This window comes from Ovis aries, chromosome 11 (assembly GCF_016772045.2).
Source record: "Ovis aries strain OAR_USU_Benz2616 breed Rambouillet chromosome 11, ARS-UI_Ramb_v3.0, whole genome shotgun sequence".
NCBI lineage: Eukaryota > Metazoa > Chordata > Mammalia > Artiodactyla > Bovidae > Ovis > Ovis aries.
This window is the reverse complement of record NC_056064.1, coordinates 20,538,127-20,565,904: the sequence shown is the minus strand read 5'-3', so window position 1 is coordinate 20,565,904 and position 27,778 is coordinate 20,538,127. Positions and strand designations below refer to the sequence as shown.

The following is a 27,778-nucleotide window of genomic DNA, read 5'->3' as shown; positions in this document are numbered from 1 at the left end:
AGATATACTGAGTGAGCCCTGAGAAGCAGTCTCAGATCCTGACGGTGCAGCAGCCCGCAGCCTCAGCCAGAGAGTCCCAGCCGCTTTCAATGGAGGAGAAGCCCGGCCAGCCACAGTCTCAGCACCATCACAGCCACCACCATCCGCACCATCACCCCCAGCAGCAGCAGCAGCAGCCGCACCACCATCACCATTATTATTTCTACAACCACAGCCACAACCACCATCACCACCACCATCACCAGCAGCCTCACCAATACCTGCAGCATGGAGCCGAGGGCAGCCCCAAGGCCCAGCCAAAGCCGCTGAAACATGAGCAGAAACACGCCCTCCAGCAGCACCAGGAAACGCCGAAGAAGAAAACAGGTCCGGGAGGGAGGACGAGTGGGGGAAGGGGGATGGGGTGGGGGGTGCGGGAGATGGGGGTGGGGCTGGATCGGAAAAGCGCGGAAGGGGTCGGGGTGTGTGTGCCTTGTGTGCCGGTGTCCTGCGGCTGTGGGGAAGCCCCCTTTCATTCTCCGAAAGCTCGGGCTGGGCCTCACGGTTTGCAGCGCCCTCTTCTCCTCAGCATGGGAGAGGCCCAACCAGGCCAGTGTGACCTTCCCGGCCCCCGCCCGGGCTGGAGGGAAACCCGGAGGGTCGGCCTTGGAAGTCTAGCCTTTATATTCCTCTCTCGTTTACCTTCCTGAGGCCCACGAGGGACCCTAATTTGGGGGCCCTGAGTTGGGGGTGAACCCAGCCCCCCGAAATGCTTCGGGGTGTAACTCAGGAAGGCCTAGCGAATCCCGACTCGGGTGGCGTCGCGAGACCCTTTTGCAGGCGGCGGGGAGAGGGTAGTGGGGCAGAGTTGAGGAAGTGTCCTCCCTCACCCGCCACCCCAAGCCCACCTGTGGCCTTGGGGTTCCCCGTCTGGGGGGGCGGTTGGGACCCCTCTTCTCTCGGGTCATTTCCACCCTGAGACGCTCCTTTCGGGCACCGGACCTCTCGGTTTGTCCCTGCGGCTCACTGCGAGGCCGGCGCCCCGGGCCCGCTCCCCCCAGAGCCGGCGCGGCTGGAATGTTCTCTCCTCCTCGCGGGGCCGCTTCCTGTCCGCCATGTTGGAAGCCGATTCCTGTCACCGACTCCGGCCCGCTGAAGCGCGGAGGGGGAAGGGTGTCGAGGGGCGCCCGGCGCGGCCGAGCCGGGTGCCTCGGGATCCCCCCGCGTCAGCCCGCCCCCCGCACTGCGGGGGCGCCGGCGCCCCCGGCCCGCGGCCGCCCCTCCCCCCCGTCGCCGGCCGGGTTGTGTAACCCGGCGGCGGCCGCGCGGCCCCGGGCGGGTCCCTGGGGTGAGGGGCGGGGGCGGTTGGGGTGGGGGAGGGAAGCGGCCACGAGGGGAGCGGCCTGCGCCGGGCCCCGCGCGCCGGCGGCCGCGTTTCCCGCTCCCGGGTGCGGCGGGAGGCGCGGGCGGTCGGGGCGGGGAGCCGGCCTCAAAGCTGACGCGAGGGAGGAGGAGGCCGCGGGCGGCGGCCGCGGGCGCTCCTCTGGGCAGGAGGGCTGGGGGGGCCGGGGGGGGGGATACATTTTGGGTAGAGGCGGTGCCTGAAGGCCGGGTGGGGTACCCAGCGGGAACCAGGCTCCCCGGTCACGAGTTTCTCTGCCACAGGAACCTCGTCTCCTGCCAGGTTCGCTCACGACTCCGCCTCTCAGGCTTTCACTTGGGTCGTTTTCTTCTAGCAGCTCATTTTTACAAAAAGGTTGTTTTATCTTCTTCCAACAACCCCCACTCCCCCCAACATTTACCTTCTGGGCTTGGGCAGTGGTTTTGAGGAATGAGATTAGAAGAGTGTTTGATTGAATGGAAGAGAGGACGAGGTTTTTTTGACCCCTTTTTCTTGCCCTTAGGGGTGAACCGAGGTGGCTCATCCACGAGGTTTGTGCACTACCATCTTGCCTGGGATGAGACTTACTTCATGTTAATAAGGAAAGATGTTTTCCCATTTTAAAACCGATCTGAATCCCCAAACTCTTCTCGTTAACAAATGTTAAATTGAGGGCAAAAGTCATTTTAGAAAACATTTAAGAAGAAAGGAACTTAAAAGTTTGTAACCATGCAGATTTTTAAAAATATTTGTTCTCTTTATAAGTTGAAATTGTAAGAAAATATTAAACCCAGGGTGTCAGATTTGATATAAGCATTTACTGAGAGCTGGAGAAAAACTATTTCTATTACAGACTTAGTAGTACTTGAAGACTGAAATTGAGGTATCAGATTTTCCATTTTGGAGGGTGATAAGGACTGATGGATGATGTGCAGTAGAAATGAACCTTATATTTGTTGAGTGTTTAACCTAAGGGTTTGGAACAGTTTAAGAGCTGTTAGAAACAGTACATCCTATATTTTTTAAAACGTTAAATCTTTTTCAGCTTCAGGTGGAAAAAAATTTTACTATGCTTACTTGGACTATAAGGCAGTATTACAGTTCAGATTGGAAAATTCAGTTTTATCTGTCAGGTATTAGTATACTCCCCGCAGGACTTCTTTCTACTTAACGGAAGCATCCCCTGAGCCGTTCATGGTGACATCCTTCAAATTAGTTTGTCTTATCCTGAAAGGGGATAAATAGGGGAAACTGGGTTTAGCAGTTGAGAGAATGTAAACAGTGTGGGGGGAGCAACTTTTCTTGTGTGTCCTGGCCACATTACTGTTGCTTCAACATGCATAGGTCTAATTTATTAAGAAAGCTTGTGAGGATTTTTGAAATGTGTCTGTAGCGTGTTGAGGGGGGTTTTTATGACCCATTACCCACAAACCTATAAAGAGGAACAGTTTTTCTTTATCCAGAAGAGGGCGCAAGAGAGGGAGAAATGCAAATATATTCGGTAATTTCAGATACTAATCTAGATTTTTCAGGACTCGAGTTTTGCTGAGTCCTTTTGAAGTAGGGTTAGATGCTTTAGCATGGCAACCCTAAATAATGAAAGCACTAGGAGGCCTTTCATTTTTCTCAGTAATTCTATAATGTTTACATTTTTTAATACCTAAATTTAAAACAAAGTCAGACATTTTGCATACCAACAAGGTTACCATGGGATTTTTTTTTGTTTGTTTTGGTGGGAAATTTTAATATAGTCAAATGAGAAATATTTTTTGTCGTTAAAACTTAGAGGTAAAAGTATAGTGGCTTCTGGGTGGTTTTTAAATCGGTGGTTTCTGATATCAGCAACTAAATAGTAAAAATTAAAATGGTGTATGTAGTTCTGGTTAGTCTAGAGTGGTACACCAGTAAACTTATATCTGTTAAGATATAAGAGAGAGTTTGTTGAAATTTCTGATTTTGGGGGGAAAACAAACCTTTTAGAAGCAGCTATCTCTCCTGTTTCATAGTTAGAATTTTTTCACCAAAAGTTTAATTTGATTGGTTATCATGGCTTTTTCTCCCATGGGTGGAGGAGCCTGGTAGGGTGCAGTCCACGGGGTCACAAAGAGTCGGACACTGACTGACTTCACTTTCATTTTTACTTTCATGCATTGGAGAAGGAAATGGCAACCCACTCCAGTGTTCTTGCCTAGAGAATCCCAGGGACGGGGAGCCTGGTGGGCTGCTGTCTATGGGGTCGCACAGAGTCATGGCTTTTTCAGCCAGATGAAAAGTAAAATATAACACTAGCGGAAGTTAAGAACTTTTTACAAATATATTGTTTCATGGAACAGGTTCTGTGCCACTCTTGCTCAAGAATGGTTATGCCTTAAGTATGTTTTCCTGAGTTATTTTCTGAAAGTTAATATAATTTGCTCATTTCACTGATGCAGAGTAAGTAACTTAAAATTATAGTAAACCCTGTTGTGACTCTCCTCAATGTGTTCTGTTTCACATCAATTTTTTTTAAGCAATGGTTCTCAAGCTGTTTTTAAAAAAAAAATCTTACTGTTCTTTATCCTCTGAAAATATATGAAGAGCTAGTCATATGGGTTATGTTTATTGCTGTTTACCATATTGGATAGTAAAATTTGAAAACAAAAATATACAGGCTCATGTGCCTTTTAGCCTTTACGGGCTACAGGCCCAAGAGAATGAATGAAAATGACAAATTATTTAGTATTTCTATTGGAATACTAATACCAAATACTATTGGATTCCCCCCATCCCCCTGTAAAGCTGATTTAAATGAATGAGTGTGTGTGTCTGTGAGTCTTATCCTTAGCTTTTATCTTGTATTTGTTTCTGATGACTTGACCTCACGGTGCTGTAGGGAATGTTTCTTAGTAAGGAAATGAGAAAAGTTGTTGACCCAGTTGAATTATCTGTAATAATAAACTGATTATGGTGATTGAAGTTCTTAAACTTGAATACCTTAACACTTTTAAAAATTAGATACCTTTCATTTGTTAGTATTTTCTCACTGAATCATTTGGTTAGGCAGTATGGTATAATGAAGTGAAAAATGTAGTAAGAGTTGGCACATAGGTGTTCTGGTTTTACACAATGACAGTATGATAGAATGTATGGGATGTGTCGAGTTTAACATCATTTTCAAAAAAGTTCACAAGTGTTAGGTTTTTTTGTTTGACAGAAGGCAATTAGGAACTTCTTATGGTGACCACCAGCCATTTATGGTTTCATAAAAGTACAGTCTTTAGTTTTCCTGTAATACTTAGATTTACTGTATCCATTTAACTTGATTTTGCCCAAAGGGTAGCTCTGTTCTTAATGGTAAAGGAAATTTTATAACAGCCTTGTGAGAATGATGAGAAGGTTGATGCTGTTAGAGAAAAGATATTATGCTTAAGAAGTTATGTTTTCTGACCTTGGACTCTGGTTTGATCTTAGGTCAGTTCTGTCTCTTACTTAGTAAACTTCCTAATCTGTAAATGGGGCTAGCAAGTGTTTTCTCATAGTTATTAAATAGTAAGATAAAGCTGAAGCTCATAGCATAGAGTGTAGCACATTGTAAATATTAAATAGTCCTTAAATGTTAGGTACTACTGTAGTTTACATATTCTAATTTTTTTTTAAACTTTTTTTCCCCCTAGGCTATGGTGAACTAAATGGTAATGCTGGAGAAAGAGAAATATCTTTAAAGAGCCTGGGTTCTGAGGAAGCTACCAACCCTATTTCCAGGGTCCTCAATGGCAACCAACAAGTTGTAGACACTAATCTGAAGCAGACTGTAAAGTCCAGCACCTTTGGGAAAGCAGGAATTAAAACCAGGAATTTTATTCAGAAAAACAGTATGGACAAAAAGAATGGGAAGTCTTATGAAAATAAATCCGGAGAGAACCAATCTATAGACAAGACTGATACTGTAGCAATTCCAAATGGTGTTGTAACAAATAATTCTGGCTATATTACTAATGGTTATATGGGCAAAGGAGCAGATAATGATGGTAGTGGATCTGAGAGCGGATATACCACTCCTAAAAAAAGGAAAGCTAGGCGCAATAGTGCCAAGGGTTGTGAAAACCTTAATTTAGTGCAGGACAAAATAATGCAACAAGAGACCAATGTCCCAACCTTAAAACAGGGACTTGAAACTTTCAAGCCTGACTACAGTGAACAAAAGGGAAGTCGAGTAGATGGTTCAAAGCCTATTTGGAAGTATGAAACTGGGCCTGGAGGAACAAGTCGAGGAAAACCTGCTGTGGGTGATATGCTTCGGAAAAGCTCTGATATTAAGCCTGGTGTGAGCAGCAAAAAGTTTGATGATCGGCCCAAAGGAAAGCATACTTCTGCTGTTGCCTCCAAAGAGGACTCGTGGACCCTGTTTAAACCACCCCCAGTTTTTCCAGTGGACAATAGCAGTGCTAAAATCGTTCCTAAAATAAGTTATGCAAGCAAAGTTAAGGAAAACCTCAACAAAACTGTACAGAACTCTTCTGTGTCACCATCTTCATCTTCATCCTCCTCATCATCTACTGGGGAAACTCAGACCCAAGCTTCAAGTCGATTATCCCAGGTCCCTATGTCAGCGCTGAAATCTGTTACTTCGGCCAGCTTTTCTAATGGGCCAGTTATAGCAGGGACTGATGCAAGTGTGTATTCTCCAGGGGGTCAGCCACTGCTAACTACTGCTGCTAATACTCTAACACCCATCTCTTCTGGGACTGATTCAGTCCTCCAAGACATGAGTCTGACTTCAGCAGCTGTTGAACAAATTAAGTCCGGCCTTTTTATCTACCCTTCAAATATGCAAACTGTGCTGTTGAGCACAGCACAAGTGGATCTACCCTCTCAGACAGATCAGCAAAACCTGGGAGATATCTTCCAGAATCAGTGGGGTTTATCATTTATCAATGAACCCAGTGCTGGCCCTGAAACTGTTACTGGGAAGTCATCAGATCATAAAGTGATGGAGGTGACATTTCAAGGGGAATATCCTGCCACTTTGGTTTCACAGGGTGCTGAAATAATCCCCTCAGGAACTGAGCATCCTGTGTTTCCCAAGGCATATGAGCTGGAAAAACGGACTAGTCCTCAAGTTCTGGGTAGCATTCTAAAATCTGGGACTACTAGTGAGAGTGGAGCCTTATCCTTGGAACCCAGTCATATAGGTGACCTGCAGAAAGCAGACACCAGTAGTCAAGGTGCTTTAGTGTTTCTCTCAAAGGACTATGAGATAGAAAATCAAAATCCTCTGGCGTCTCCTACGAACACTTTGTTAGGCTCCGCCAAAGAACAGAGATACCAGAGAGGCCTAGAAAGGAATGATAGCTGGGGTTCTTTTGACCTGAGGGCTGCTATTGTATATCACACTAAAGGTAACTTGTTTGTTTCCTATATGAAATTTCTTACTGGTCATTTATTAATACATATTTATTGGTTGTTATACTAAGGGTGAATTTTGGAAGCTACTATGAGATTCTTTAAGGATTGCAGAGCTTAGTTGAGAATAACATGGATAAGCAGCTGGTATCAAACAGTTCAGGGTCTTGGAAATAGTATGGCTGAAGTTTAGAAGGAATATTCACTTTTGCAACTTAAAAACATTTCTTTTTATATAAACAAGTTATAATCGAGCTCTTGCCTTTTGTTCAGGGAATAAAGGGGTGGAGGTGCTAAAGGGATGATGTTTTATTTTCTCTTAAACACTCATAAGAGTTCTTTTTAATTTTTTTCTTTGTATAGATGTTGTCTCTCCTTTGCTTTTTATATCATATGCTTATTAGTGAGCTCAATAGTTCTAATTTGCCTAAAATCAATAGGGACAGTGTTTTGGAGAAGTCTAAAAAGTTAAGAGTGTCAGCTAATATGTTTTCTTTCTTTCTTTTTTTTTTTTTAATTTGTTTTCTTATAAGAAGGAGTAATGGGTGCTAAAGGTAACTAGAAAATAAACTACACTTACAGGTACAGTTAGCATTATAGGGACCAGGTTTTGGGGAGTCTGTTTTTCATAGCCCCAAAGCCCATGTCAAAAAGGAACCAGATATCTTTCAAGCTCCATGTTAATAACTTTTTTAGGATATGGTTTATTTGTGCCTTAAAGGAAAATTTGTTTTATGGTGTAAGTAATTTAAATCCTTAAAACAATGTTTTCTTGTTTCTGCATATTCATGTAGTAGTTTTTAAAAAAACTTTTTGAATTGAAGTGTAGTTGAATTAGTGTATTACTGCTCTACAGCAAAGTGACTCGGTTTTACATATCTTTTTCATATTTTCTTTATGGTATATCACAGGATATTGAGTATAGTTCCATAGTTCCCTGTGCTATACAGTAGGACCTTGTTTATTTTTCCACATATATGCCATATCCCATACTCCCAGCAGTGTTTTTTGTTCTGTGAATGATGTTTACAAATGATGTTACAAGCACCTCTTTGCTTTGGAAAACAGTGGTTTTCAGTTTTCCTTCTCTGTTTCCTGTACCCCCCCTGAAAGAAATCCTTACCCCTTGCATGCATGCACACACCTAATATATATTGCACAGCCCCATTTTGAACAGTAGTTCATTTAGGCAATGATTTGCAACTGTAAGGAAGAGGTAACATATCTGATGGTGGTGATGAAGCAATTCATATTTTCCTTAGAAAAATCACTGCCTTATAGATGAATAATAAAGCTATTTATGTGACTTGTAAGCAAATTATCTAGTCTCCATACCTCTCTATCTGCAGATTGTAAAACATTTAGTAAACAGATACCCATTTAAATTTTTCTTCCTTTAAAAAATGGGAATAAATAGAATTGCCTATGGGACTTTATGAGTAGAAATCCTGGCAGATAAGATTAATCTGTCTTCACTTTTCTCCAGCACTGCTCTTTGGAAGTAAATATAAGTTAACTAAGAGCTGGATATTTATAGGAAAACTTAGGGGAAAAAGAAATACTTAGTTTCTTAAGACATTGGCTAATTATAAGTTAAATTCTGCCAGGGTATTTGTAATATTTTCTGTGCCATCTTGCCCTCCAGAGACCACTATACTTAGAAAATCTTTGCCAAACTACTTTACAGCCGTGGTAGTTGTATGAACCTGAGAAGATGTATGGTTGTGCTATGTTCTCCCACAACCTGGAGGAATTCTGGGGCAAGTTGTTCCATTAGGTGCTTGGTTGGTGATATGTCTGATTTTTATTATGGAAAAAATGCAGACCTTTTTAAATGAGAGTATTAATTCTTATTTATTCTTAGGTATTACGTGTATGTATTTGTCCTACAGATGGGCTAAACAGATATGAAATCAGTGATACTTAGATAAACTTAAATAACCATACATAGATGCAGTTATATTTAGTTTTGGTGAAGTTACTGAAAGATGTGCTTTAGTAAAGTGCATCAGTTTGAGTTTTATAGTTGGACATTATTGAGAAGAAATTGGTATTGTTTTTTCCTAAGACAAACAATATTTGGTTCAGTGAGGTCACAAAATGGCAGATTCTTTGAATTTCTGGCAAATGTAGATTGATCCATCAGGTCACTAATTTTTCTTTTATTTGAATTTTCTTTTGTGTCACAACCTTTGAAAGATATGAAGATCTTTTTAAATTAAGGCAAGTTTTCTGAAACTCTAAAAGAGGTTATCAGTGGGGCTTATTGGAATATCCTTTGCAAGAGCCCTTGTCCTTTAAAAGAGTCCTTTAGTATGGTCTTTTCAAGTGTTCAAAAGTAATCTGTAAGTAAAGTTGATTGAAGTTCATCTTCGTTTAGTCACTAAGTGGTGTCTGACTCTTCTGCAACCCCATGGGCTATAGCCCAACATTTCATGTCTCCATGAAATTTCCCAGGCACGAATACTGGAGTGGGTTGCCATTTCCTACTCCAGGGGATCTTCCTGACCCAAGAATCAAACATGTGTCTCCTGCGTTGGCAGGCGGGTTTTTTACCATTGTACGTCCTCAGTCACTTTAATCACGGCTGACTCTTTGTGACCCCATGGACTGTAGCCCACCGGCTCCTCTGTCCATGGTATTCTCTAGGCAAGAACACTGGAGTGGGTTGCCATTCCCTTCTCCAGGGGGTCTTGCTGACCCAGGGATTGAACCTGTGTCTCTTAACATCTCCTGCATTGGCAGGCAGGTTCTTTACCACTGCTGCCAACTGGGAAGCCTCTTGATCTCTGAGCCACCAGGGAAGCGCTGGATGAAGTTAGGAGTCAGCATTTTATTCACTGATACTTTTGAGTATGTTATAGAGTGATGGCTTTTAATGAACATACCCAAGACATAGAACCATTACCGCCTTCAAAGTGGTTACTCAGAGATGCTGATTTGTTGTCAGAGGCTTAAAATTTTAGATTTCTAACTTTCTGAGGTGATGCCATTGATTTTGAAATGGTCTGAACTTATTTAAAGCCACGTCTTCAGAAGTAACATTGATTTGAGTTGTGTTTGGTTATAGTGTTAAACTGGTTAATTTACCTTGCGTGGCTTATATTGCACTAAATGATATCGGGCATTCAAAATGCTGACATTTTGGAGTATTCATTAAATACTTTGATATGGTAAATTTTATCCAGCACATAGAGCTGTAGGGGAGATAAATTTTAATTTTTGATGGTTGGGGTAGGTCAAAATGAAAGTTATCTGGTATAAAATATTCCTGAGGCAATTCTAGGCTATTGCATGAAATTGAAAAAATTTCTGTATTATCTCCACAAGTGGCAGGTTATTGGCATAAGTGGTTTGATCCAGTAGATCTGAGTTGAACCCTGAATTTTAAAAAAAGATTTTAACTCACTGAGTGACACTAATTGCAGACTAGGATTGGAACTTTAGGTCTATAGGGAGGTTTCCTCAGCTTAATCCTTTGTGTGTGTGTGTGTGTGTGTGTGTGTCACAGTTTTCCATACTAGTGAAGAGTTGTACAATAAATTGTGTTTTCCTTTCCCTTGTATTGTACCTTCATAGGCAGAGTACTTTGCTTAGTTATGAAAGACTTGCTTTTTCAGGGTGAATCTTTTCCTTAAAAGAACTTTAGTACAGGAGAAAATAATACACAAATTTTAAGGCACGGATTTTAAATGTTTTAAGAAAGGTACAAATAAGAGATTTTAGTGAAGGGGGAGAGAATTTCTAATGGAGTAAAGGTAGGAAGAGTAAGAAGTGCATGGTATGTTTTCCTGGAGGCAGTGGCATTTAAGCTGGATTTTGATGGATGAAGGAAGACTTTAACTTGAGGAAAATGCAGAGAACAGAAACATAAAGAACAGAAAAGTTGGAAAATGAGAGTGATGTGAATCTTGGAAGGTATCCACTTTGGATGTGGTGAGAGGATATATATGTATATAAAAGAGAAGAAAGGTAAATTACTGTCAAACCATGGAGGTTTATAATTCCCATCGGAGGGCAAGGGGGAGCCTCTGAGTATCGGAGATAGACTGGTAGTATGTAACTTAAACTGACAAAAGACAGGGGTATTAATGCTACTATTCCTGACTCCTGTGTGCCTGGGCAAATCATTTATCATTTTTAAGCCTGGGTTTCATAATATTATAAAGTAAGTATATCAGCCTTTGTTTTCTCTTACCGGATTGTACTCAACTGCTGTAAAAACTGAGTTGCTCTTAAACAGTTGACTTGTAGGTCTGTGTTCAGGTAGATGAATGTGGCACTGATTTGTAGGGTAGATTAGAAGGCATTTTTCTGGTGACTAGAAGTAAAAGATCAGTCAGATTATTGGGATAGTCCAGGCAGAGAAATAACAAAGATTTTCCTCTTGTAAAACAGTCTTGTGAGTGTATTACTTATCCAGAAATAAAACAGACATTTCAAAAAGCTTTTAGATTCGGTAAGGGCAAGAGAGAACTGATAAATATTTCTACATCTACAGGATATGGGAAACAGGATATTGAGGAGACAAGTTATGGTTAATTAAATCGATCCATAAAACTGATGGGAACTGGTCATACAGTTTAGACATTTGTTCATGAATAGATCTGAATGTTCAATTTTCTCTTGTTAACGCAGTGCTTGATAAGCATTTTTAGTGTTTTTTATTTCATTTGCCCCATAATTGTGCCATCAAAGCTATCTTCCTAACAGTCTTATAAAGAAGTACCTGCAGATTTGATTTGGGTTTCAGTCCAAATTGAACATCCTAGATTTGGGAAGACTCCTTTTTTTCTCTCTGTAATATGAGACATAGGAATATATATGACAAGTAATTCTTAAGAAGTGTAAGATCGTGTAAGATCCTTTTTATCAGTGACTTTGCATTTTAACAACCATACTGGGTACTTGATTTCTCATTAATTCTGCTTTATGAGTACACTAGTTACTTTGCTGCTAATCTGGAAGGTAACTTTGAAGGAATTTAATAGAAGATAAAATTTAACTCCCAGATTTTGTTAGCTTAAGTCCTGAGGGAAAGGGAAGTAATTACCCATGCTATAGTAGCAGAAATTGTCTGTTACTGTCATAGCAGCAGTTTCATTCTAAGCAACTTAAATTTTATATTTTACCATTAAAAGTAATAGAATAAGTGCTCCAAGTTCCTATTGTGTGTATTTAGAGGTGGTCCTGACAATTGTGCTGTCTGTGGTGTAGCTCCAAGTTGGGAATATAGGATTGACATTGATCTACTGAAGAGTTAATTTACCATTTACTGAAAAGGTGGTGATTTACAACTACCTTAATCTTGAAAATACTTGAAAATGTACTGTATTTCTGTATGAGTACAGTCAAAATGAAAAAAAGAAAGGGAGAAACTTCTGACAACCAAAAGAATAGGCAGGTAGGTACAAGGACTGGTTGAGAAGTTACAATAACAAAACACAGTGTTGGGATAGCCAGAAATCAATCAAAAGGATGAATAAATCTGAACTAGAAAGAGAAGCAGAATTATAAATTTATGTCACCACCCCTGTAGGATTTTATAGAATTTGATCTAAAATATCTTAAGGGGTGGAAGGCATGATTACTGATAAATTGATCTAGGGGTTCACAGTTGGGGGAGTCAGCTTGTTTTGCCTCATATATGATTTGATCTTTTTGGAGGGTGCCATTATGTACTTAAAATGTTAAGTGTTTTTAAATATGTTCTATTAATTGGGGCAGTAGTATCTTTCAGTTTTAAAGAGAAAAAGTTAAGCTTCTATTTAGTTTTAACCCTCTTAGTTAACCTCAGTCTTTTTCTTTGAAGGGTTTTAGAATTAAAATATGAATCTATATGAAATTGCTTTTTGTAGGTCAAGAGATTGAATAATAGTTTCAAATGGGTTTACCTGAAACATTTTCCGTATTATTACTTCCTTGACTGATTTATGAGTAGTATTCTATTCAAATCAATGTTTTATTTATTGTGCCAAGTACTGTGTGAAGCATTGGTGATAAGTAGATAAAAACAGTGTTCATATTATTAAGAAACTCAGTGTAATGGGAAAGAAATATATCACTAATGTGACTGCTCTGTAGAAAAATGTTTTTGAAATACAGAGAAACCACTAAGGTTGAGTGGGTGGGGTCAGGGGACAAAGGTAGTTAGAATTCTAAGAAGTGAATGTTGGCTTATTGTAGAAGGAGAGTCAGAATATTTTAGATGAAAACGGCATATGTTTGAAGTTTGCCAGTCAGTTTCAGGAAAGGTGAATGGTGCATGTTAAAAATCTTTAATTTATCAAGTTGTTAATGTACCTATTCTAGACATAAATTTTATATCAGACACAGAACTAATCTCCTTGTTGGCAAATGGGAATCCATTGAAATGTTTTGAGCAATATGATCAATTTCAGATTTATATTTTTAAAGAAAGAATTATAACCATGGCATAGAAGATAGAAACTGAGACTCAACTAATGGTCTCTAGATAAAAGACAACTTCGGAAAGCTGCATAAGATACCACTGCTTGAACCAGGGCAATGGCACTGGGCAAGAGAAAGGGGAATGTGTAACTTCTGCCTGCCAGTGCAGGAGGCATGGTTGGATCCCTAGCTTGGGAAGATCCCCTGGAGAAGGAAATGGCAACCCATTTCAGTATTCTTGCCTGGGAAATCCCATGGACAAAGGACCCTGGTGGGCTGTAATCTTAGGGGTCGCAGAGAGTCAACACGACTTAGTGACCAAGTACGCACACATATGCATATGTTGTGGGATGTGGTAGTTGGTAAATTTAGGTAAGAGTTGCAGTTGTGAATACTCCCTACATTCTCTAATTCTGTCTACTCTTTTTACTTTTGTATGTTTGATACAACATTCCTGGTCTTCTTGGTATTCTCATTCTCTCTTTCTCAAATGTTGATATTCCTTCAGTCCCCTTTTCAGGTTTTCAAACTCCTCTGGGTAACTAATCCTGTTTCTGTGAGTTAGTTAAGACTTCTTCAGCTGCTTTTATGCTGAGTTCGGACCACATGTATTCAATTCGATGTCACTCCAGTACTGTGTTTATAAAACTGAATTCATTTTTTCCCCCACAACTGCCCTTTCTTGGCTTCCCCTTTAGTGAATTAACATATGGATCTTCTCCAACGTCTTCATTCTTTTCCATCGCTAATACAACTGCCCTAATTTCTTCACTTTTGCAGTAACATTTTATTGGGCTTTTTCTATTGTCATTTCATCCATTCCTTGCATGTACTATAAAAACTTCATTTCTTCAGTGACTTCCCTTCACCTCTGTGACTAAATAATAAACTTTCTTTCATGAATGCTTTGTGCTCTTTCCCACAAATACCAAAATGTCGTTTTTGTCTGAATCTTTTCTCCGTGGCAACTTTTAGTTCTGTTCCCTGAATGGTAGTGTTCTTTGTCTAAATCTTTTCGTCTTATTGACTTACTAAATTACTTGTGACTGCTGAAGCCTGGGTCAATGAACTTGTTTTATAAAAGATCAGATAGTAAATATCTTAGTCTTTGCGAGCCATAGAGTCTCTGTTGTCATTTGGTTCTGCTTTGTACAAAAGAGCACTGGGTGAGGCTCTATACCAGTAAAATTTTATTTACAAAAACAAGTGGTATGTAGAACCCAGTGGACCGACTGCTGTAAGTTGTCTGCTTTAGGAAATTGAATGTTAAATTTGTTTCATTTGAGCGGCATTACTTGAGGAAATTTAATTTGATGTAAAAATTCAGTTGTATCTGAATTTTTAACATTTTGATACAGTAAAATCTCAAATTTGTATGGTAATGGTCTAAATGACAGAATTTTGGCAAAATTGACTACTAAGTTTGGCCCTGTGGCCATTTCTCAATAAGTGTTTGCATAATTGGATGCTGTGATGCCTGTTGTAAAAGAACTGGGATGTTAAAGACTTGGGTATTTGTGTGTGTATGTGTATGTAGAAGAGGGTAGTATTAAAAGTAAGAAGATTAATTACTGTTGTGATTCTGTATAGTTCTATAGCCTTCTTTATACTGTTCAGCTTCTCTTGTGATATAGTTAAAACAAGGTTATACAGAGAAACTCATTTTATATTTAACATCTGAATCCTAACTTGGAACCTAAAAGAGGGGAAAATATCATTGACTTCTTTCACATGTGCTGTGTATCACTAGCTTCTGGTTAGTCTTTTAGAGTGGTTTAAACATGGCATATAATCATACAAACAGTATTTGATTTATTTCCTCTTTTATATCTTAACTTGGAGTTTCATAGAAACATTGAAAGTCTAATCAAGGAAATCAAGTTGCTACCAGTTAAGAAGTAATATTAAATAGCAGGAAGGGGAATTGCATTCATTTCTTAGTACAACACTTCAGATAATGCTGATTTCCTGACTGGAAGCTAGGCTGGCCCATGACTAATTTTTTAGCTAGGTCAGACCATCCCTTGTCCCTCCTCATGGTCAGAGTCACTACTCCAGAGCTCATTTGAGGGCAATAGGATTTTCTTGCCAGAAATAACTTAAAATGTACAGTATTAGAGTAGAATGTAAAGCTGAGTGTCCTAGTTGAAGTTAAGGAAATATCTTCAATCTGAAGTGTTTGCAAATAGTTATTGTTGTTTTTATTCAAAACATGTATATTTACTCTGCTTTTAAGGTAGTGTGGCTGCTACTGTGACTCTTGAATGTAGTACCCTCCCCATCCCCTAAATAAAGAGTAGGGCAGGGGTAGGTTGAAGATTTCTTTGGTGGGGAAGAGAAAGGAAAATGTTATGGTATAGGTGGGCTATAACACTGGAAAGTTCTATCATTCCTTTCTTCTCTCAACATATAACTAAATATAGATTGATCTTTGCATTAAGTGAATTTTGAATAATGAGCATCAAGGAACCTGTAAATATAGAACACTTCAGGAATTTTTGTTACAAATGTGGTATTGTACTTTAGAAGGGAAAATGTGGTTGGGTTAATGTTCTTGTAGTGATGTTAACCAGGAAAAGGCTTATCTTTGGACTTCTTAAAATTAGCTATTCTGAGATCCAGAAATATATAGATAACAGCTTTAATGACTCTTGCAGCTCCTCCTAATTGTTTGAAACTAAAAGAGTTAGAAATTGTGTTGATGTGACAGTTGACTGCCATGACTAGAAATCCTTTCCTGATACATCTTTTTTTTTTTTTTCCCAGATTAGATCAGTTGCAATTCTCTCTCCTTAGACCTCCTAGGAGATGGGAATTTTCCTGCCAATCTTTTTCCCTGCCCCCATCCATACACATCAAACAAGTAATAATTTTAGATCTGTACACACTGCTTTAGCCCCAGGGAGCCATTATGTTGTACATTAACTATAATTCATGTTTAAAAAAACCCATGTTCAGCTATATCTGATCTTAACGAGCTCCAATTTCATTTTTCTTTAACTATGGTTGATTGCTGATAAGTTACAGAATACAAAACAATTATAGAATACAGACCATCCAGTTATACAGAATAAAAATCACTTTTTTGTCTTTTCAGAATGGTAGTTATCTGGCCATGGAAGAGCATTTATTCTCAGTGTTAGTTACAGGTCATTCCTATTACTCAGTACAGTCCTTTGGTTCTTACGCTGTAATAGTCACCTACTTACTCCTCAAGACTTAAATATCCCTTCTGTGAAGCTTTCTCTATGCTTTCAGGTAGTTTTCCTTGTCCTCTGTCTATACTGTCATTATAGTTTCTTCATGTACATGCTGATTCTAAGATATTAAAGTAGGCATGTTATAAATAATCACATTTGAGTTGAGCAGATAAGGGTTGAATGCTGTTAATAAATGGGCATGCACTGGCATTTTGACCTTTGGGCTTAAATATGAGTAGGTTGGGTTCGGAGGAGAGAACTACTTAAATATAGCAAAGAGTTAAGCAGATTTTTAATAAGGCATTTTAAGGTCTAGTTTGATTAAATTTGATGATGCTTCCTTCAAAAGAGCTAGGCACCTTGTTGAAGGATGTTGGGTTGTTTTTGGTAACTGAGTTTTGTTTTGTTTTTCATCGTTTACCTGTAGCATACATCTGCAAATCTCTGCTGTTTGTGCAGATACAATTGTTCTCTTGGTGGTTTGATTTCAGGTAATAATAGACTTTCTGTAATCAACGTTTCAGACCATCTCAGTGACACTCTCAACAATTAAAGGGAAATATGAGTGTTTTGTCTGGGTTTCTTAGAACTGTTATTTCAACCCTACCTCCAGCCCAGCAATAGTCAGTTTAGGTTTCTTAGGTTTAAAGTGAAAAACTCAGCTTTAAACTTTGCTCTGGAAAATTTAGTATTTAAAAATAATTCTTTTTTTTCTTCTTTGCAGAAATGGAATCTGTTTGGAATTTGCAGAAGCAAGGTAAGAATGGTTAGGTTACCTGAAATGTTAGTACTAAACACTAGTTACAATACATTATTTTTGGGTGGGAATAACATGAATTGTGGCCCACCAAATAACTAGACTTTGTATTTTAAAGTTATTTAATAATAACTACAATCAAAGGACAATAGCTGCCATACCAAGACTCCTAAAGACAGGGTAATATTTTAAGTGAAAAGAATGTATGTTAGTGTAGTTTTTACCTGCTGTGTAAAGAATGTGAATATTATTCCTCCCTGAATGTAAAGATAAGACAGACCAAAAATATTTTTTAATCTAGAAAACCAACATAAGTAAGTGTTTCCACTAATGGCCAATCTTTATCTGTGTTAGAGTTCTCAAAAAACTGAAATTGGTTGTCCTAATTACTGAGTACCTTCTGTCCAAATATAATAAAATATATTTGTTGTGGTATACTTGAAATAGAAGTGAGTTTTAGTTAAGAGAGTTAATCACTGACACTGATAGGTTAATATTGATAGGTTTTGGCTTTCAGAGCTCTGTAACTGAATTGGATCCCACTTTCCATCTACTTTGCTGATTAAAATAAGTGAATTTCAGGCAAATGTGAAAAGTCCTAGATTTTCAGAACTTGAGAGACATTAGAAATTCTATTTTCTTATTACAAATTAGGAAACTGAGGCACAGAGAGGTTACTATGTAAGCTATGTAAACTAGAGTGTAAACTAAAGTGTCCAGACTAAAAAGTAAGTTTCCCTGATTTTCCAACATTGCTCTTATTCTTAGTCCAGATATTTTTTGTCTAACACAGCTGTGGCCTGAAAATAACAAGTTCTTATTTTGTGTTGCTCTCTGTGTACCTTTTTAATTCAAACACAAATTTAAACACGTAGTCTATAAAATATACTCTGCAAAAGTAAACCTATCTGTTTTTCACTTTTAAATGGTCATTAACTATTAAGAATGAATATTATCTTCACAGCAAGTTGCTAGTGGATGTCCCTTGGAGTTCTAGAAAGGATATTGTTTCTGGACAAAATTAGATTGATTCTTAGCCTGAGGTGAGCTTGAGTTTTTTGATATTGTTTTCAGGCCTTTATACTTTTCTGTTAGATAGCAAGTTTTATTGGTTTCCTATTTTTTTACTAAAGCATGTGTATGATTAAAAGTTCTTAGGATAGATAGATGTAGTATGTAATGCAATCTTTGCTCTCCAGAAGAGGGGGGCATACAGATAAATAACGGGAATTTAAAATAACGCTGGAATGTTTGGCCAAACACATTCTGACTCTTTTATACTCGAGCCCAGGATATCCACAGGTTTTTGCCGTTGTTGAGAATAAAGTCTGGAGGTACTGTGGAAAATTAGAAGGAAGAAATAAGTCATAATTAAAACTGAAGTGATAGCTCTGCCAGACTTAAGTTAACCTGAAGTTTTTGGTGTTAGGTGTTAACTTGAACAGTTCTTTACTAGACAATCCACACTGCTTAAAATAAGTTTTGACTTCATTTTGCCAGGAACAAAGGAAAATAAATCTGAGTTTTTATTTAAAGTAATGGATTATTGACGACTTAAATTTTGTCTGCTTTTTTCAAATGTGCTGCTTTTATAGTCAGTAGAAGCACATTGTCCTGGTTAACTGAACTCAACCCTCTAATAGGTCTCCCTCACTGGCAAGAGGACCTTGTTCCTGGGAATCCATTGAAGTGGGTTGAGGAAAAGTGGGTCACAGGTGTGTTAATAGAAAGAGGAAGTGGTCTTTAAATTGTGTTTTCATAAAAGAGGGCAGTTTCATGATGGTTATTGGGATTTATTTTTTGAACATGGGCATTTGGGAATTTCAGACTTTGTTTTTATTTATGTGTTTATGTTTTAACCTTTCCTCCAGATCCCAAAAGGATAATCACTTACAATGAAGCCATGGATAGTCCAGATCAATGAAGGACCAGACTGCCTATTTGTAACCTTTCTGCAGCATTAGAGCCACCGTTCATGGGGGACACAAGGCTTTTATGCTCCTAGATCTTCAACGCAGCAGAGGAACCATAAGTAGAATCACAGGATAATATATACAAATATATATATATATACATTATATATATATAGTTATTTAAAAAAAGGCAACTGAAAGTAATTAGACTTCTTAAGGAAACAAATTTATTTCAAGAGACTACACATGGTTATTTAATCTCCGGTACTGAATAGTTTTGTTTTGTTTTTAGTTTTTGTTTTTAAGTGTGAATGCAAGTGATTAATGAATATGGACTTATTAACAAGCGTGGTTCTAAAGTTCCTGCTGTCATCACCTTGGGCAACTAATGACCCACTGGAAAGGCAAATCCACTTTAAAAGATCTCTGTATCTTGTTCTGTGACTAAAGTATACACTAATATCGGGGAACCCAGAATGATTCAACATTTTCCCCCACTCCTCCCTTGATCTTTTGGTTATACTTTGAACCCTGCGAGAATGCTGGATAAAATGCCTTGAAGTTTGCAGGGGTCTCTCTATTTTTTTTTTTTTTTTTAGCGAATATGATTTGCATGTCTTGCCAGGAATAAGCAGCCTCTGTGGGGTGTTGGGAAATATTTTCTTTGTTTCCTTTTATTTTTTTGTGGGGTGGGGGGATGGGGAGGGCATTGAAGTTCTACAGTTCTGAAATAGTTGGTGGTACATAGTTTCACTTGGCTTTGGTTACCTATTGGACTTTAAAAACTTCATGAGTGTCATTTAAACAAAAGTTACAGAACAAACAATTGGCTTTAGATATTTAATCTGGAAAAATCCTCCTGTGCCCATGTTCTAACATAACTGTGTAAGTGGGAGCAAAAATGTATTCTGCTTTTCAACTGTAGGTGCTCCAGACTTGCTCTCTGTCACTAACACTAAATGTGCTATTTTTCTTGTTTTTCATCAAACATCTGAAGAGAAACTTCTGTACCTTTCTGTAAATTCTTTTTAATTTCTCAGAAATCTAAAAGGGGAAGAAAAAAGTCCATGAAAACTAAAGCTTCATGTTTTTTAGCCAGTGAGGAGGTAATAAACCCTGCCTATAGAAGGTGTGTTTTCATGCAAACTATACTTCTGAGCTTATTAGCTTCTAATTATATCTTAATAAATATATTTTATTACTAGAGCAAATGGGTTTTTTTTTTTTTTTCTTTTTTTAAGGAAAATAATGTGAAATTCTGGAAATTTTCTTTTGGGCAGAGAAGAGCATCAGCCCTGTCTTATCACATTACCATCCTGTTGCACTGCAGCTTGTATATAGCATGCTAAAATAAATTTTTGTGTGTGTGCAGAAACTAAGGGTCCAATATAAGGTTGGGTGATGTTAGTGGCATAAAAACAAGTTCTCTGGCCTGACATAGCATCGCGTCTCACACACACACACAAACACAGAAATTAGTATATCCATGTATGTCAAATACAGGTTAAAATAGCAGGGTATTTATACAGAGAGATGTAGTCTTCTAATAAAAGTAGACTGGATCCCCAGGGTTTTTGGGGGAGGAAGTAGCTACTTTTTGCTCAGCCCTTTTGCTTAAGAAATGTCCAGTTTTGAGCGACTGTAGTATGGATGAGTTTTCTTGTTTTGTTTGATTATTTGAGGCTTTTAACAAGTAGTTTGTCAAAGAAGCTGTTGGACTCAGCATAGAGTAGAGAAAATATCTTTATAGTCTGGATTTCTGCCCTGCTTAGATTTTAAAAGTATAAGCATGGATTGCCAATTCCACTTGATGTAAACAAAACTTTTATATATAATATATATATATATAAGATAACTTATTGTATCAGTCCAGGTTCAGAAACTTGTGGTAGGCCAGTTCCAGATAGTTTCATTTCACCTGTAAACTGTATCACTTTTACGGATATTGTAATTTTCAAATGTATAATATGTTTACAGATGTGCCCTGCATTTAGTCTGCCTTGTTCTATTTTGATTTTTGTTGAGTCTCCTGCCTGCTTGCCAAAAGCTAGGATGCTTCAGGCCCATGTACAATTGAAAGCAGAGGCATCCTTGAGCTTTAAAGCATTGAACAAACTGGAAAATGCATCATACCACATACTGAAGTGAAAGAAGTCTGTGTTTTGTGTTTTTTTTTTTTTTAAAATAAAAATTTTCAAAAGGTTGAAAAAAAAAGATACAAGGTTGATTAAAGGAAAAAAGGCTCCAGTTTGTTTTATAGGTTTTAAAGTTCTGCTGTGTGTTCAATTGCCTTGTGTAACCACTTGTCGCCTTAGGGCCAGATTCTCTCCCTCTTCTCGTCCTCATTCCCCACCCCCCACCCCTTTTTTAAACATCCATTTTGCTTGCCTGGTATTTGAAAGCTCTTCTGTCTCACAACTCACAAGAAACTTTCTGGGTTTGTGATACACAGAGGTTGAATGAATATATATTTTAAAAGGAATTAGAAAAACAGCCCCCATCTGAATTTTTAATTTAGAAGCAACGTTTATCTTTAAAATATCTTTGACAAGCTGTTGTTGCTTTACTACTTCCCTTCCATATCCCTCAGGCCTCCCTGTTTAGAGAAGCCAAAAAGAGAATGTCTCCCTTCTCTATATTTGTCCAAAGGTTTTTGAGTCTCACTTCTAAATGAAACAGTGCTACATTTCACTTTGATTTCCCCCACTGAAATTTCCTTGATTATATGGTTAGAGGTATAGAGTTAGGGATGTCTCTTTACTTTCTGGAACCCTAGCGCCCCATCATATTAACTGTCAGTATTTTGGGGGCATTGGGTTAATGGACTTAACTTGCCTAGGTACAAGCAGGACTTTGGGACATATCTCCTTTGTGCTGTTTGGTAACATTTAACTCTACTTGTCGCAATCTTTCTCCTTAGGTCCTCACACAATTCCTTACAGAGCACTTATTAAAAAAAAAAAATCTTAAAGAGTTGATCTGTTTCCTGATTATTTTGTGTAAGCTTCTAAACTTCAGCTGTGATTAATTTAGCACATTTAAATAACGTTGATGTGTAATTGTTCGGTATAAAGAATTTTTCTTCAACTCAGAGTATTAGTACTGTAGCATAAACCAAATACAGTCTAGAGGGGATTTTTAACATCCCTCCATTATAAAGACTGAAAAGGTGTGTGTCTGTGTGTGTGTTGAGTGCTTGTGTGTGTATGAGAGAAGGAAATATTAAAAATTAGTAAGTGAATGTGTGTAAGACATTATATTAGTATTCAGAGAATGAACTTGTATTTATTTTGTGCCATTTGTTTTCATTACACAGAATAAAGTCAGGTGGTTTTAATCCTTAAAAGGGTAGTATTTGAAAAATGGCACTAAGAATGAAATCATGACCTATTTTTTTAATAGCTATGAAGATACTAATTATGGGTGAAGATTTCTTTTTAAATCTGCCTTGATTGTAGGTGTCTGCGTCACATACCACTCTCGTAGATGTCTTGAATAATTCCCCTTCCCCTCAAAAGACAGGGTGTATTTATCTTTCTCTTCGTTCACCCCACTTTAATGAACTGAAGTTAATTCCATAGCCTTTACTCTGACTTTAGTAATGAGCTTTCACATACAGTGTATTTACAGCATCTATAGTTAGCACTCCTTCTCTACTTTCTAGGAGGGGATAGACAATAACTAGGAATTTGTTAATGCCAGTTTGTTTTTTCTTGAAATAAATGGCTGGAGAGGTTTAGAATTTTGCTGTTTTCCTTAATCATCTGCTTTCCTAATCACAGAATCTTGGTGAAAACTTTATAAAGGAAAAAAAAAGTGCTGCATTTTTTTTTCAAATAACAGTTTCTAGGGGAAATATGGCAAGCCTCAATTATGAGTGTTGTCCACAATACAAAATGTGTTTCTTCAGAAAACATTACATAGCAGCAGTAGTTTCGTGCTTGGTTGTTAGGCTTGTTGCTAACCCACCTGGAGGCATCTTATTTTTTGCTGTAAACTTTTTAAAATACAAAAAAGCCATTTAGTGTGAAATTTGTGATGTACCAAATGGCCACAGTCAAGGAAATTGGGAAGAGAATATTGTTTGATTTTAAACTCCTCTAAGGAGAAAGTCATCATTTCAAGACTTTGTTCCTCAAGTCCTAGAAATAGATTAAAAGTCCACAGTTTCCAAGGATTATGAGTATAGTTCTATCACTGGGCCATATCCTCAAATAACACCTGATCCCTCTTGTATACCTGTGCTGTGTACAGCAGACTATAGTGGAACAAATACATGGGATCAGGTTCGTTAATGCTGTACCAGTTGTAGATTCTGATCAGGCAGTGTCTTTCAGTAGTCCTACCCATAATTTTACTGTTGAATTTTTTAAAGAAAGGGTAGAATTTTCTCATCTTCCCCCCCACCCAAAGTGTTACTTGTTTAAGGGGAGGGGCCAGAGGATAAGACTAGGAGAAAAGCTGCTTTGTTTGCAGAGACGCTTTAGGTTATTAGTTCTTAATAAGAATGTTATTTTCATTAACTAATTGATAGAGCACCAGGATTCTTTTATAGTGAGAAAGTTGGGCTTCTAATTATCTTAAATTTTTTTTTTTAAATGTACCTCAATCTGTTCAGATGTGTGAGAACAAGGACCACCATGGGTTGGTTTAAAGAAGGATGAGTCAGTCATTGGCTTCATTCAAAAGCAAAATTTCACATCACTCAAAGTTTACTGGGTTTTAATTAAATTTCACACCATTCTGCTACTCAAGATGGAGCTTACAAGTAGAAGTTTTAAATTGTCTGCACAACAAAAACACCCAGTGAAGTATGAATGGTATGTTGCTTTCGCGTTACTGGGAGAGTCAAATAGTAATTCCGGGTTAGAAATATATGAAACAGCCGTCCTCACAAATGGGATTGCTGGTTCGTATTTCCCTATAAAGTTTTGTTTATGTCCAGAGTTCTAAAGCCATTTTATAATACCGCAGTATCCCTTTTCTACAGCCTTATTAAAATAGCTGCAAACATTTATTTTCCAGTCCAGTTTCACTTTGATTGCATATTGAAATTTTATTCTTAAAGACCAACAAACCAACTTGAGGTAAATTATAGCTTTCCATATACCCTCTCCTCAGGTGCTAAACTAGGCTCCAAAAATGGATACTGCTTTAGTAATGTCTGCTTTATCCTTAAATGTTACTATTGCTAGGTGTAAAGATTTGGTGTTAACAAAAGTGGTTTTAATATGTAAATATGAATGAATGCCTTTAGTTTGCCCCTGTTTGTCTTATTAATCTGTTTCATTTATCCTCCATGGAGGAAGATCCTTTCATGATATTGAATACATTTCATTAGGTATTGTTGCATTTTAGGATGAAAATAACAACTATTTTCTGTCTTGGAATAATCCTGCTGCTGCTATGAGAAACTGAAAAATCAAGAATGTGATGCACTTTTTACGTGACTATATACCATATCTTTATAGGTTGCTTTGATACCTTTCCTGTAGCACAGCCACTAGCAAAAGTGATTGGATTTAAAAATTCCCTTTGGGAGGAGATCAGTACAAAAAGTTTTTTATGGCATTGGCCTGTGAAGGATATTAACTTAGGAAAAATACATATTCTGTTAGTATTACACATTTTGGCCTTAAAATGTCTTCTACTACTGAAAATCTTAATTTTGCTTCTGTCATTCCCTCTGCCTCAAAAAGAGAAGTTGGGAAGAATGGCTTAAAGGAAATAGTAGTATTGGTTTGTTGCTGACCTTTTAGAAAGAAAACAATTGTCTGCTATATATATTGGGGAGTGAGTTTTGTTTGTATACAAAGGAGAAGTAATATTGCCCCAAGCCAATCCGATTTAGTTTAGTCAAATCAATCAAAACCAACTATTCTGCTTCTCTAGTGTATTTTTACTTAGGAAAGATAAACTTACGCTACTTGACATGAGGAAAAGTCATTTCTCAAGCACATACTTGAAGGAGATTGAACCCAATTATGATGGAGGAATAACACCAAATGGGGTGGAGGAATATGAGAAAGATACGTGGTCCAAAGCTATCTGATTATATTTTGATGTTGCCAATATTGCAAAGCCAAAATTTTAATTTGCTTATTTAATATATTTGTTGGCCAGAGATCTATTTTTATATCAATGTGCCTTGCATGTATATTTAAAAAATAATAATAAAATTGGAAAGGCCATGTTACAATGCCTGAGCTAGTTGATGGTTCTTAACCACCTCACTAATTTTTATGCAGTATGAGATGTTCATTCTATTGCCCAACTGGTGCTCTCTGTTTCAAGTTATAGATCTTGTCACAAACTGGAACTGTTTTATAAACTGGGAAGTGATTTAAGTTACATTTTTGGTTGTTTCTTTTTTCATTTTGTTCTTAGTCTGTTAGTGGCTGTTCTGTAGTGGGAAAAAGTAAAAAGATTCTTCCCTTCCCTCCCCACTCAGCACCTTCTTCAAGTAATGTGATGACACCACTTCTTGTGTGCTTTGAAAAAAAAAGTTTCAGCTTGCTGTTTCCTTTAGTGTTATAAAGTGTTATAAAAAGCATTGTTTGCAAAATCTATGGAGATAAGAGTCCACTTTAATTTGGAATTCTATGTGAGCTATGATCCAAGTTATTGGCTCTTCCCAACTTTAAAATTTTTTATTGTTAAAGCACCTTGCTTAGAAAATTTTAAATATTTATGTCTGCAACAATTGTCTCAAAATAATGAACTGTGCAATTCTTGTCATTAAAAAAAGAAAAGATCTGAACTCTCCCTACTGTGGCTTGTTAGTTTCTCTGTATTTTCTGCCAGTGTAAATGTGAAAAGCTTTGCTTGCATTACGTTTTAGAAATGCATTTTGCACACTCGAATTTTGCTGAAGCTCCATGAAAAGGTTAGATCTAAGTAGATGAATAAAGCTATGCACATGTTTTGAAAGTTTAATTTGTGTGTCATTACCAAAAGTGACCTATCCTTATTACTTTGCTGCTCTTAGCTTTACCATCTGTAGAAACATGGCTCAAAGTTAGAGTTCTGGGTTAGTTCATCATTGGAACTAGAAGAGAGAAAAATTGGCACCTATTTTAATAACAGTTTTAAAATGAGAGCTTGACTCGTGTCTGCTAAAGGGCTTTTTTTTTTAAACAGGGCAGTTTTATCAGCTTTACGAACTGTTGGCTACTCCAATGAAATTTTGGTTTATTTGATCAAGTAGAAATTAAAAGTGGTTGAAACTGAAATGAAGGAAGGACCTTTGCCACATGGAGTTTTGTGACAGTTTTATGTCTTAAACCTGGTTTAAAGGTAGGATGAGCTTTTTACCTTTGCTTTAGCATAAATTTTGGTTTACTGAATGATTGACTTGAGATTTAGAATCATTCAGTTGTTTAAAGATCAAAGCACAAGTTAAAGATGTGTATCTCTTTAAAACTGCCCGAGCTGATTAGAACAAGTTTAGAAACTGAGCTGATTTGATTTCATTGCTGCAGTCTGCATGTACTAAATAGCTTTATTTCACATGTTTGTGTACTTAAGGGATTGTGTAGATGTACTGGCCAGGTTTTGTCAAATCATCTTTTAAAAGATCGTTTTTTATTTTCTTCTGGACCTTCGTAGAAGAGGCTAATATGTTTAAGTAGAGATAATACTAATGGTATTTTCCCCTTGCTCCTAGATATAAAAGAAATATTTCCGTTTTATGTTTTTCCTATGTGTAGAAGAGGATTACCTTCTCTATCATCAAGTATGCTCTTAATGTATGTTGACTGAAAACACAGCAAGCCCGCCCTTCTGTGTCTTGCCTGGAAGTGACAGTTAAAAATGAAGTCTAGTAGTCAGAATGCAAAAGGTGGCCCATAATGCATGGCCGTAAAAGGCGTGAATGCAGGAGTATAGCATCATCTCTGATGGTCATGGCTACTCCTTAGCGTCTGTCAGTAGTTCACATGTTCAGTCTTGGAATGTATTGGAGGAGCGCAGTAATTTCTGTGTGTTGTGTGCGTTAGCACTTAGGAGCTGTTACCTCTTAATCTGGGGGAAAGGACAATTGGGCTACAAGTATATGAGAGGATTTTTTCGTTTCCTTCTGTCTCCCAATTTAAAAAATGTTCTTTCAGTGTTTGTTTTGCCCAGTCAAAAAGATAGGCCTTTTCTAGATATAAGAACAGTGGCCAGAGATTTCCTCTTTTGCTAAATGCTTAGGTATTTGCCATAGCTGTTTTTGATGTCATGGATTCTAAGGAAGTGTCAGTTACGTGATGATCTTCCTTTATTGATGTCTTACTTCATGTTCAGTGTTTTAAAAATATAAATTACAAGCACTCTACATCCATACCCAGATTGACTTATTTTATCAGAAAAAAAAAACTTGAGAAATTTGTAGATCAAATTAAGAGACAATAAGTGTACATTGTTGAATAAAAAATTTTAAAGTTTCCAAGGTGTTTGTGTTATCATCTTTTGTGTGCTTTAATTCAAAAAAAATCTACTGAGCACTAAGGTAAGATTGTGACATGGGTAGTATTTTTCAAATGGGTCAAATGTACAAATAATTTAAGGCTTAAATATAGCATGGTCATAAGTTCCTAATCAGGTTATTAAGGTGCTTAGAATTGGCATATGCTTGGAAAAATCACCTCTGTGAGAACAGCTGTGCTGTGTTTTGTCATGACACCGAGCCTTACGTTCTTACAGTTGAAATAAGCCAAAATTGAGCTAAACAATGTGACAATTGGAGAAGCTTCCTAAGTTTGTTTAGCAGTGA

At 37.8% G+C, this 27,778-nt stretch overlaps 1 protein-coding gene across 3 annotated transcripts; it reads left to right on the top strand.

Moving 5' to 3' along the window:
• NUFIP2 (nuclear FMR1 interacting protein 2) lies at window positions 1-27,451 on the top strand. 3 transcript variants are annotated; one of them, XR_009595516.1, is made up of 5 exons: window positions 1-366; window positions 5,014-6,738; window positions 17,078-17,110; window positions 18,075-18,153; window positions 18,982-27,451. XR_009595516.1 is itself a non-coding variant. In XM_027975186.3 (4 exons), the coding sequence occupies exons 1-4, from the start codon at window positions 90-92 to the stop codon at window positions 19,032-19,034; spliced, it is 2,088 nt and encodes a 695-aa protein (XP_027830987.1). In that variant the 5' UTR covers window positions 1-89; the 3' UTR covers window positions 19,035-27,451. The 3 variants fall into 3 exon arrangements, 1 of the variants encoding a protein (XP_027830987.1); XR_009595515.1 differs by having other exon boundaries at window positions 17,078-18,825; XM_027975186.3 differs by lacking the exon at window positions 18,075-18,153.
• The last annotated feature ends 327 nt before the right edge of the window (window positions 27,452-27,778 follow it).

Coding starts and splice junctions, on each gene's coding strand:
- NUFIP2 (XM_027975186.3), top strand. CDS start 90: ATGGAGGAGAAGCCCGGCCAGCCACAGTCTCAGCACCATCACAGCCAC. Junction 367..5,013: donor AACGCCGAAGAAGAAAACAG/GTCCGGGAGGGA, acceptor TTTTCCCCCTAG/GCTATGGTGAACTAAATGGT. Junction 17,111..18,981: donor TTGGAATTTGCAGAAGCAAG/GTAAGAATGGTT, acceptor CCTTTCCTCCAG/ATCCCAAAAGGATAATCACT.